The 12,633-nt window shown below is 48.1% G+C and overlaps 1 protein-coding gene across 1 annotated transcript in view; it reads right to left on the reverse strand.

Moving 5' to 3' along the window:
* Window positions 1-457: 457 nt before the first annotated feature.
* LOC109876916 (noelin-2) overlaps window positions 458-12,633 on the reverse strand; it is a gene marked incomplete at its 5' end in the record, with an annotated part of 46,102 nt that continues 33,926 nt past the window's right edge. Inside the window, 1 exon segment of the mRNA XM_031811695.1 lies at window positions 458-619. Within this exon segment, the coding sequence (XP_031667555.1) occupies window positions 578-619 (42 nt within the window).

Below are 12,633 nucleotides of genomic sequence, written 5' to 3' on the forward strand. Positions count from 1 at the left end.
AGAGAGAGGGGAGGCAGGGGGACACAGAGAGAGGGGAAACAGGGGGGAACAGAGAGAGGGAGGCAGGGGGACACAGAGAGAGGGGAGGCAGGGGGACACAGAGAGAGGGGAGGCGGGGGACACAGAGAGAGGGGAGGCAGGGGGACACGAGAGAGAGAGGGGAGGCAGGGGGACACAGAGAGAGGGGAGGCAGGGGGACACAGAGAGAGGGTATGCAGGGGGACACAGAGAGAGGGGAGGCAGGGGGACACAGAGAGATTGGAAACAAGGACCACAGAAAGAGGGGAGGGAACAGGGGGACATACACACTGACCCCTGTTCTGTGTCCCTGTCTCCCCTGTCTCCTCGACTCCTGTCACCCCTCTCTCTCTGTCCCCCTGTCCTACACCTAACGCCGGTCTGTGTGTGTGTGTGTGTGTGTAGTGTGTGTGTAGTGTAACATACCAGTATGTGCTCTGGTGTTGTTGTAGTACAGTGATCCGTTGTAGACAACATGACCCTGTCCCGGCCCAGGGGTGAGGTAAGAGGTGCTGAACAAAATTCTGTCCTCTAGTGAAGTCTCCCATGGTCCTGTACTCTAATACACGCCTCCCCTTATAGTACCATCCATAGACCACACCTAGAGAGAGAGAGGAGAGAGAGGAGAGAGAGACAATGAGAGAAGAGAGAGGAGAGAGAGAGACAATGAGAGAAGAGAGAGGAGAGAGGGAGAGGATGGAGAGGAGAGATAGAGAGGAGAGGAGAGAGGAGAGAGAGACAGAGAGACAGAGAGAGAGAGGGAGGAGAAGAGACAGAGAGAGAGGGAGGAGAGAGACGAGAGAGAGAGAGAGAGAGTGACAGAGAGAAAAGACAGAGGAGAGACTAGAGCGAGAGAGACAGAGAGAGTGAGGAGAGAGAGAGACAGAGAGAGAGAGGAGAGAGAGAGACAATGAGAGAAGAGAGAGAGAATTAAGTTCTGTCTTCAAATTAAGTCCCATATGGTTCAGTACTCAAACACACTTGTAGTACCCTTCCATACAGAGAGAGAGAGAGAGAAAGGGAGAGGGAGAGAGGAGAGGGACAACCTACCAGTATGTTAGAGATGTAGACTACCTACCAATATGTTAGAGATGTAGACAACCTACCAGTATGTTAGAGGTGTAGACTACTACCAGTATGTTAGAGATGGAGGACAGGGTTAGGGAGACATCAGGGGTGAGGGTTAAGAAGATAAAAAGAGATGTGGAGGGTATATGGGGAGAGATGTGGAGGGTATATGGGGAGAGATGTGGAGGGTATATGGGGAGGGATGTGGGGGGTATATGGGGAGAGATGTGGAGGGTATATGGGGAGAGATGTGGAGGGTATATGGGGAGAGATGTGGGGGTATATGGGGAGAGATGTGGGGGGTATATGGGGAGAGATGTGGGGGGTATATGGGGAGAGATGTGAAGGGTATATGGGGAGAGATGTGGGGGTATATGGGGAGAGATGTGGAGGGTATATTGGGGAGAGATGTGAGGTATATGAGGAGAGATGTGGGAGGGTATATGGGGAGAGATGTGGGGGTATATGGGGAGAGATGTGGAGGGTATATTTGGAGAGATGTGGAGGGTATATGAGGAGAGATGTGGAGGTATTTGGGGAGAGATGTGGAGGGTATATGGGGAGAGATGTGGAGGGTATTTGGGGAGAGATGTGGAGGGGATATGGGGAGGGTATATGGGGAGAGGGACAGTAAGAAGAGATTTGGAGGGTATATGGGGAGAGATGTGGAGGGTATATGAGGAAAGATAGGGAGGGTATATGGGGAGAGATGTGGAGGGTATATGGGGAGAGATGTGGGGGTATATGGGGAGAGATGTGGAGGGTATAAGTGGAGAGATGTGGAGGGGATATGGGGATGGGGGACAGTAAGAAGAGATGTGGAGGGTATATGGGGAGAGATGTGGGGGTATATGGGGAGAGGGACAGTAAGAAGAGATGTGGGGGGTATATGGGGAGAGATGGGGAGGGTATATGGGGATGGGGACAGTAAGAAGAGATGTGGAGGGTATATGGGGAGAGATGTGGAGGGTATATGGAGAGAGATGTGGAGGGTATATGGGGAGAGATGTGGGGGGTTTATGGGAAGAGATGTGGGGGGTATATGGGGAGAGATGTGGATGGTATATTGGGAGAGATGTGGGGGGTATATGGGGAGAGATGTGAAGGGTATATGGGGAGAGATGTGGGGGTATATGGGAGAGATGTGGAGGGTATATTTGGAGAGATGTGGAGGGTATATGAGGAGAGATGTGGAGGGTATATGGGGAGAGGGACAGTAAGAAGAGATGTGGAGGGTATATGAGGAGAGATGTGGAGGGTATTTGGGGAGAGATGTGGAGGGTATATGGGGAGAGATGTGGAGGGTATTTGGGGAGAGATTGTGGAGGGGATATGGGGAGGGTATATGGGGAGAGGGACAGTAAGAAGAGATGTGGAGGGTATATGGGGAGAGATGTGGAGGGTATATGAGGAAAGATAAGGGAGGGTATATGGGGAGAGATGTGGAGGGTATATGGGGGAGAGATGTGGGGGGTATATGGGGAGAGATGTGGAGGGTATATGTGGAGAGATGTGGAGGGGATATGGGGATGGGGACAGTAAGAAGAGATGTGGGAGGGGAGATGGGGAGAGGGGACAGTAAGAAGAGATGTGGGGGGGTATATGGGGAGAGATGTGGAGGGTATATGGGGAGAGATGGGGAGGGGTATATGGGGGATGGGGACAGTAAGAAGAGATTGTGGAGGGTATATGGGGAGAGATGTGAGGGTATATGGAGAGAGATGTGGAGGGTAGATGGGGAGAGATGTGGGGGGGGTTTATGGGAAGAGATGTGGGGGGTATAGGGGAGAGATGTGGAGTGGTATATGGGGAGAGATGTGGGGGGTATATGGGGAGAGATGTGGGGGGTATATGGGGAGGGATGTGGGGGGTATATGGGGAGAGATGTGGGGGGTATATGGGGAGGGATGTGGAGGGTATATGGGGAGAGATGTGGAGGGTATATGGGGGAGGGGGCAGTAAGAAGAGATGTGGAGGGGATATGGGGAGGGGGCAGTAAGAAGAGATGTGGAGGGTATATGGGGGAGGGGGACAGTAAGAAGAGATGTGGAGGGTATATGGGGGAGGGGGACAGTAAGAAGAGATGTGGAGGGTATATGGGGAGGGGGGGCAGTAAGAAGAGATGTGGAGGGTATATGGGGGGGGGGGACAGTAAGAAGAGATGTGGAGGGGATATGGGGGAGGGGGGAGGGGCAGTAAGAAGAGATGTGGAGGGGATATGGGGGAGGGGGCAGTAAGAAGAGATGTGGAGGGGATATGGGGGAGGGGGCAGTAAGAAGAGATGTGGAGGGGATATGGGGAGGGGGGCAGGCAGTAAGAAGAGATGTGGAGGGGATATGGGGGAGGGGGGGGCAGTAAGAAGAGATGTGAGGGATATGAGGGAGGGGGGCAGTAAGAAGAGATGTGGAGGAGATATGGGGGAGGGGGATGGTTGGAAAAGGAGTCGAGAGGAAATGGAAGGAGAAACCAAGAGAGGAGAGGGATGAGAAGAGAGGGATGAGGAGAGAGAAGGATGAGAAGAGAGGGATGAGGAGAGAGAAGGATGAGAAGAGAGAGGGATGAGAGGAGAGAGGATGAGAAGAGATAAGGATGAGAAGATAGAGGGAGGAGAAGAGAGGCGATGAGAAGAGAAAGGGATGAGTTTCATGGTGTGTTTGGAGAAGGATAGCCGAGTGTGAGCCCAGCAACCGGGAACATTCCCAGAACATGAGCTAAGATTCCCCACTAGGTCTAGATAGGGTGTTATCTAAGGATTATAACGTCACGAAAACATTCAAATAATGTTTTGATATCAACATTTTATAAATGATGTATTAAATGAAATGTTCTCCCTGATATTCACTCAAATGTTGTGCACGACATCTGTAAAAACCACCACAGAACCATTCCTCAAACATTCTCATTAGGTTTCCAGGTAATGTAATAACACAGTGTACCAGTAATGATTTCACTGAAAACCAAAATTGGTTCTGTGCAAGTTCTCGGAACATTGGTTAGGTTGCAGCAAAAGTTCACATAACACAAAAACTACGACCTTCTCCTCCCTGTGGGCATTCTCTCCCTGTCCCTCTCCACCTCTCCTCTGTCTCTCTCTTTATCTCCTCCCTCCTCGCTCTCCTTTCACCCCTCACTCGCTCTCCTTTCACCCCTCCCTCGCTCAACCGTTCATCCCCTCCCTCGCTCTCTGTCCTGCCCTTCGTCCCTCACTCTCCTTCACCCCTCACTCGCTCTCCTTTCACCCCTCACTCGCTCTCCTTTCACCCCTCACTCGCTCTCCTTTCACCCCTCACTCGCTCAACCTTTCACCCCTCACTCGCTCTCCTTTCACCCCTCACTCGCTCTCCTTTCACCCCTCACTCGCTCTCCTTTCACCCCTCACTCACTCTCCTTTCACCCCTCACTCGCTCTCCTTTCACCCCTCACTCGCTCTCCTTTCACCCCTCACTTGCTCTCCTTTTACTCCTCACTTGCACTCCTTTCCTGCCCTTCCTCACTCTCCTTCATGCCATCCCTCACTCTCCTTTCCTGCCCTTCCTCACTCTCCTTTCATGCCATCCCTCACTCAATCTCTTCCTCCTTGCCTATCTTCTTTTTGATCTCTCTCACACTCTGCACATCCCCTGTTCTCTCCTCCCCCTGTTCCCTCCTCCCCTGTTCTCTTCTCCCCTGTTCCCTCTCCCCTGTTCCCTCCTCCCTGTTCCCTCCTCCCCTGTTCCCTCCTCCCCTGTTCTCTCCTCCCCTGTTCTCTCCTCCCCTGTTTCTCTCCTCCCCTGTTCTCTTCTCCCCTGTTCTCATCTCCCCTGTTCTCTCCTCCCCTGTTCCCTCCTCCCCTGTTCTCTCCTCCCCTGTTCTCTCCTCCCCTGTTCTCTCCTCCCCTGTTCCCTCCTCCCCTGTTCTCTCCTCCCCTGTTCCCTCCTCCCCTGTTCTCTCCTCCCCTGTTCTCTCCTCCCCTGTTCTCTCCTCCCCCTCTTTCCCTGTTGAGGTGTGTGTAATTGATATATCCTGAGTGGGTTTACGTGTAAGGACTACGTGTTTCATAATGCATCATTAATCAATAGCAGGAAGGCCTCACAGTCCCAATTACCTACTGAAACACACAAACAGGGTGAAGACAAATTCACGAATGCCAAGCCGGGGTGCTGCAATGTGACTGTCGTCATGGAGACCGAGGGGAAATGACAGTGACATGGAGGTGTGTGGGTCTCTCTGTGTGTGTGTTGTTTAGTCAGGGATTCATGCTGAGAACTCTTTCCCAGATGAGCCCTGCATTAACACACTAAACCACAGATACACTGTATATATCTATAAACACACTACACTATACATATCTATAAACACACTACACTACACATATCTATAAACACACTACACTACACATATCTATAAACACACTACACTATACATATCTATAAACACACTACACTATACATATCTATAAACACACTACACTATACATATCTATAAACACACTACACTATACATATCTATAAACACACTATACATATCTATAAACACACTACACACATATCTATAAACACACTACACAACATATCTATAAACACACTACACTACACATATCTATAAACACACTACACTATACACTTCCGGCGCCGACAGAGATGGCCGCCTCGCTTCGCGTTCCTAGGAAACTATGCAGTTTTTTGTTTTTTTACGTGTTATTTCTTACACTAGTACCCCAGGTCATCTTAGGTTTCATCACATACAGCCGAGAAGAACTACTGAATATAAGATCAGCGTCAACTCACCACCAGTACAACCAAGAGTATGTTTTTCGCGATGCGGATCCTGTGTTCTGCCTTACAACCAGCGCCACGGGATGGTTCCCATGCAGCGACCCAAAAAAACGACTCAGAAAAAGAGGGAAACGAAGCGGTCTTCTGGTCAGACTCCGGAGACGGGCACATCGTGCACCACTCCCTAGCATTCTTCTTGCCAATGTCCAGTCTCTTGACAACAAGGTTGATGAAATCCGAGCAAGGGTAGCATTCCAGAGGGACATCAGAGACTGTAACGTTCTCTGTTTCACGGAAACGTGGCTCACTGGAGAGACGCAATCCGAAGCGGTGCAGCCAGCGGGTTTCTCCACGCATCGCGCGGACAGAAACGAACATCTTTCTGGTAAGAAGAGGGGCGGGGGCGTATGCCTTATGGCCAACGTGACATGGTGTGATGAAAGAAACATACAGGAACTCAAATCCTTCTGTTCACCTGATTTAGAATTCCTCACAATCAAATGTAGACCGCATTATCTACCAAGAGAATTCTCTTCGATTATAATCACAGCCGTATATATCCCCCCCCAAGCAGACACATCGATGGCTCTGAACGAACTTTATTTAACTCTCTGCAAACTGGAAACGATTTATCCGGAGGCTGCATTCATTGTAGCTGGGGATTTTAACAAGGCTAATCTGAAAACAAGACTCCCTAAATTTTATCAGCATATCGATTGCGCAACCAGGGGTGGAAAGACCCTGGATCATTGTTACTCTAACTTCCGCGACGCATATAAGGCCCTGCCCTGCCCCCCTTTCGGAAAAGCTGACCACGACTCCATTTTGTTGATCCCTGCCTACAGACAGAAACTAAAACAAGAAGCTCCCACGCTGAGGTCTGTCCAACGCTGGTCCGACCAAGCTGACTCCACACTCCAAGACTGCTTCCATCACGTGGACTGGGAGATGTTTCGTATTGCGTCAGCCAACAACATTGACGAATATGCTGATTCGGTGTGCGAGTTCATTAGAACGTGCGTTGAAGATGTCTTTCCCATAGCAACGATTAAAACATTCCCCAACCAGAAACCGTGGATTGATGGCAGCATTCGTGTGGAACTGAAGGCGCGAACCACTGCTTTTAATCAGGGCAAGGTGTCTGGTAACATGACTGAATACAAACAGTGCAGCTATTCCCTCCGCAAGGCTATCAAACAAGCTAAGCGCCAGTACAGAGACAAAGTAGAATCTCAATTCAACAGCTCAGACACAAGAGGCATGTGGCAGGGTCTACAGTCAATCACGGACTACAGGAAGAAACCCAGCCCAGTCACGGACCAGGATGTCTTGCTCCCAGGCAGACTAAACTACTTTTTTGCCCGCTTTGAGGACAATACAGTGCCACTGACACGGCCTGCAACGAAAACATGCGGTCTCTCCTTCACTGCAGCCGAAGTGAGTAAGACATTTAAACGTGTTAACCCTCGCAAGGCTGCAGGCCCAGACGGCATCCCCAGCCGCGCCCTCAGAGCATGCGCAGACCAGCTGGCCGGTGTGTTTACGGACATATTCAACCAATCCCTATACCAGTCTGCTGTTCCCACATGCTTCAAGAGGGCCACCATTGTTCCTGTTCCCAAGAAAGCTAAGGTAACTGAGCTAAACGACTACCGCCCCGTAGCACTCACATCCGTCATCATGAAGTGCTTTGAGAGACTAGTCAAGGACCATATCACCTCCACCCTACCTGACACCCTTGACCCACTCCAATTTGCTTACCGCCCAAATAGGTCCACAGACGATGCAATCTCAACCACACTGCACACTGCCCTAACCCATCTGGACAAGAGGAATACCTATGTGAGAATGCTGTTCATCGACTACAGCTCGGCATTCAACACCATAGTACCCTCCAAGCTCGTCATCAAGCTCGAGACCCTGGGTCTCGACCCCGCCCTGTGCAACTGGGTACTGGACTTCCTGACGGGCCGCCCCCAGGTGGTGAGGGTAGGCAACAACATCTCCTCCCCGCTGATCCTCAACACTGGGGCCCCACAAAGGTGCGTTCTGAGCCCTCTCCTGTACTCCCTGTTCACCCACGACTGCGTGGCCACGCACGCCTCCAACTCAATCATCAAGTTTGCGGACGACACAACAGTGGTAGGCTTGATTACCAACAACGACGAGACGGCCTACAGGGAGGAGGTGAGGGCCCTCGGAGTGTGGTGTCAGGAAAATAACCTCACACTCAACGTCAACAAAACTAAGGAGATGATTGTGGACTTCAGGAAACAGCAGAGGGAACACCCCCCCATCCACATCGATGGAACAGTAGTGGAGAGGGTAGCAAGTTTTAAGTTCCTCGGCATACACATCACAGACAAACTGAATTGGTCCACTCACACAGACAGCATCGTGAAGAAGGCGCAGCAGCGCCTCTTCAACCTCAGGAGGCTGAAGAAATTCGGCTTGTCACCAAAAGCACTCACAAACTTCTACAGATGCACAATCGAGAGCATCCTGGCGGGCTGTATCACCGCCTGGTATGGCAACTGCACCGCCCTCAACCGTAAGGCTCTCCAGAGGGTAGTGAGGTCTGCACAACGCATCACCGGGGGCAAACTACCTGCCCTCCAGGACACCTACACCACCCGATGCTACAGGAAGGCCATAAAGATCATCAAGGACATCAACCACCCGAGCCACTGCCTGTTCACCCCGCTGTCATCCAGAAGGCGAGGTCAGCACAGGTGCATCAAAGCTGGGACCGAGAGACTGAAAAACAGCTTCTATCTCAAGGCCATCAGACTGTTAAACAGCCACCACTAACATTGAGTGGCTACTGCCAACACACTGTCAATGCCACTGACTCTACTCCAGCCACTTTAATCATGGGAATTGATGGGAAATGATGTAAATATATCACTAGCCACTTTAAACAATGCTACCTTATATAATGTTACTTACCCTACATTATTCATCTCATATGCATACGTAGATACTGTACTCTATATCATCGACTGCATCCTTATGTAATACATGTATCACTAGCCACTTTAACTATGCCACTTGGTTTACATACTCATCTCATATGTATATACTGTACTCGATATCATCTACTGTATCTTGCCTATGCTGCTCTGTACCATCACTCATTCATATATCCTTATGTACATATTCTTTATCCCCTTACACTGTGTATAAGACAGTAGTTTTTTTTGGAATTGTTAGTTAGATTACTTGTTCGTTATTACTGCATTGTCGGAACTAGAAGCACAAGCATTTCGCTACACTCGCATTAACATCTGCTAACCATGTGTATGTGACAAATAACATTTGATTTGATTTGATTTGATTTGATCTATAAACACACTACACTATACATATCTATAAAAACACTACACTATACATATCTATAAACACACTACACTATGCATATCTATAAACACACTACACTATACATATCTATAAACACACTACACTACACATATCTATAAACACACTACACTATACATATCTATAAACACACTACACTACACATATCTATAAACACATCAATTACAAAACACCAAAAGCAGAACCCAATCATGTAAAACCACACATTGTTTCAAACTCAGTGCCAATTTTCTTGACATCATGGTAAAATCAGCCAAAACCTCAGAAAAGAAACTGTAGACCTCCACAAGTCTGGTTCATCCTGGGGAGCAATTTCCAAACACCTGAAGGTACCACGTTCATCTGTACAAACAATAGTACGCAAGTATAAACACCATGGGACCATGCGGCCGTCATACCGCTCAGGAAGGAGACGCGTTCTGCCTCCTAGAGATGAACGTACTTTGGTGCGAAAAGTGCAAATCAATCCTAGAACGACAGCAAAGCACGGTGTGAAGATGCTGGAGGAAACAGGTACAAAAGTATCTATAGCCACAGTAAAAATCTATATCCACAGTAAAAGGCCGCTCAGCAAGGAAGAAGCCACTGCCGCATAAAAAGCCAGACTACGGTTAGCAACTGCACATGGGGACAAAGATCATGCTTTTTGGAGAAATGTCCTCTGGTCTGATGAAACAAAAATAGAACTGTTTGACCTTAATGACCATTGTTATGTTTGGAGGACAAAGGGGGAGGCTTGCAAGCCGCAGAATACCATCCCAACCATGAAGCACTGGTGCACTTCACAAATAGATGGCTTCATGAGGATGGACAATTATGTGGATATATTGAACCAACATCTCAAGACATCAGTCAGGAAGTTAAAGCTTGGTCGCAAATGGGTCTTCCAAAGGGACAATGACCCCAAGCATACTTCTAAAGACAACAAAGTCAAGGTATTGGAGTGGCCATCACAAAGTCCTGAACTCAATCCTATAGAACATGTGTGGCCTACAAACCTGACTCAGTTACATCAGCTCTGTCAGGAGGAATGGGCCAAAATCCACCCAACTTATTGTGGGAATCTTTTGAAAGGCTACACGAAACGTTTGACCCAAGTTAAACCATTTAAAGGCAATGCTACCAAATACTAATTGAGTGTACGTAAACATCTGACCCACTGGGAATGTGATGAAAGAAATAAAAGCTGAAATAAATCATTCTCTCTACTATTATTCTGACATTTCACATTCTTAAAATAAAGTGGTGATCCTAACTGAACTAAGACAGGGAATTTTTACCAGGATTAAATGTCAGGAATTGTGAAACACTGAGTTTAAATGTATTTGGCTAAGGTGTATGGAAATGTACGACTTCAACTATATATTCAATGTGCTGGACAAAATGGAGGCTATGATTATGAAGTTGGAGCTCTTCTCTGTCTGCATTAATTAACAAGGAAAACACACAGGTCTTTCCATCATTCTATAATTTTTCTGTGTGCAAATGAAGTCAAGCTTTCGGACAATGTCAAATGTGATATAGCGAAGCACCTGAGTGAGTTGGGGGGTGCAATTACACAGGTACTTTCCCGAAACGGACGACACAAACAAGTGGATTGGTTATCCCTTTCATGCCCTGCCTCCAGTCCACTTACTGATATCTGAACGAGAGAGCCTCATTGAAATTGCAACAAGCGGTTCTGTGAAACTTTTATTTAATCAGAAGCCACAGCCAGATGTCTGGATTGGGCTGCACTCAGAGTATCCTTGGCAAATTGCGCTGTTAAGACACTTATGTCCTTTGCAGCCATGTACCTATGTGAGAGTGGATTCTCGGCCCTCACTAGCATGAATACAGGCACAGACTGTGTGTGTGGAGAAAGACTGAGACTCTCTCCAATACAACCCAACATTGCAGGGTTATGTGCATCCTTTCAAGCACACCCTTCTCATTAACCTGAAGACTCCGAAGCAAAATGCTGGGTTCTTTTAACTGAAGACTCCGAAGCAAAATGCTGGGTTCTTTTACTGAAGACTCTGAAGCAAAATGCTGGGTTCTTTTACTGAAGACTCTGAAGCAAATTAATAATAAACGGAACACATTTATTTAATGTTCTCCTTAACACATTACAGTCGACTGCTCTCTACAGTCTTCAGCCCAACCCCCTCTAGTCTCTACAGTGTCTTCAGCCCAACTCCACAATACATCAGTGAACTTTACAGCCCTTGAATCTCGTAATCCAATCACTTCAATGTAAGAACGGAAACCCCATTACCATTTGTTAATTCAAGAAACTCAAGCCCTGCATACAAATCCCCATTGGCTATTTACAACCACTTTACATCTAAACTCATTAACACATAACACATTTCTCAGTCACACCACACTCCTCCCTGGGAAATTGTCACTTTCCTCTGAAAACATCCTTCAGTTTTTCACTCATCATCTCATATACAACCTGTTTACAGATCCAATCGGTCCGGAGGCCTTCTGACCATTTTTTTGGCCTCTCCTGACTCTCTGGGCCCTGAGGCTCACGGCCTGGCACAACCTGTGTCACAACCTGTGCCTGTCACAGTCGTAGCTCCCAAGTCCCAATCAGAAATCCTCCCCTTTGACACATTCGGATCTTCTCTTTCATTGTGTTGCATCATCATTTGATCCACATGCTTCCTACACAATTTTCCCTCAGTCTGCACTAAGTAGGTTACAGGACCAAGTACCCTTTTCACAACCCCGGGGTACCCGTTTCTGTCTCTCTCTCCTCTCCGGTAAACTCGGACAAGCACTGTTTGTTCCGATTGAAAACAAAACGAAGCTAATAGTTACAGGACCAAGTACCCTTTTCACAACCCCGGGTACCCGTTTCTCTCTCTCTCTCCTCTCCGGTAAACTCGGGACAAGCACTGTTTGTTCCGATCGAAAACAAAACGAAGCTAATAGTTACAGGACCAAGTACCCTTTTCACAACCCCCGGGGTACCGGGTTCTCTCTATCTCTCCTCTCCGGTAAACTCGGGACAAGCACTGTTTGTTCCGATTGAAAACAAAACTAAGCTAATAGTTACAGGACCAAGTACCCTTTTCACAACCCCCGGGTACCCGTTTCTCTCTATCTCTCCTCTCCGGTAAACTCGGACAAGCACTGTTTGTTCCGATTGAAAACAAAACGAAGCTAATAGTTACAGGACCAAATACCCTTTTCACAACCCCGGGGTACCGGGTTCTCTCTCTCTCTCCTCTCCAGTAAACTCGGGACAAGCACTGTTTGTTCCGATTGAAAACAAAACGAAGCTAATAGTTACAGGACCAAGTACCCTTTTCACAACCCCGGGTTCTCTCTCTCTCTCCTCTCCGGTAAACTCGGGACAAGCACTGTTTGTTCCGATTGAAAACAAAACGAAGCTAATAGTTACAGGACCAAGTACCCTTTT

The sequence above is a fragment of the Oncorhynchus kisutch genome, unplaced genomic scaffold (assembly GCF_002021735.2).
Source record: "Oncorhynchus kisutch isolate 150728-3 unplaced genomic scaffold, Okis_V2 Okis01b-Okis20b_hom, whole genome shotgun sequence".
NCBI classification, from domain to species: Eukaryota; Metazoa; Chordata; class Actinopteri; order Salmoniformes; family Salmonidae; genus Oncorhynchus; species Oncorhynchus kisutch.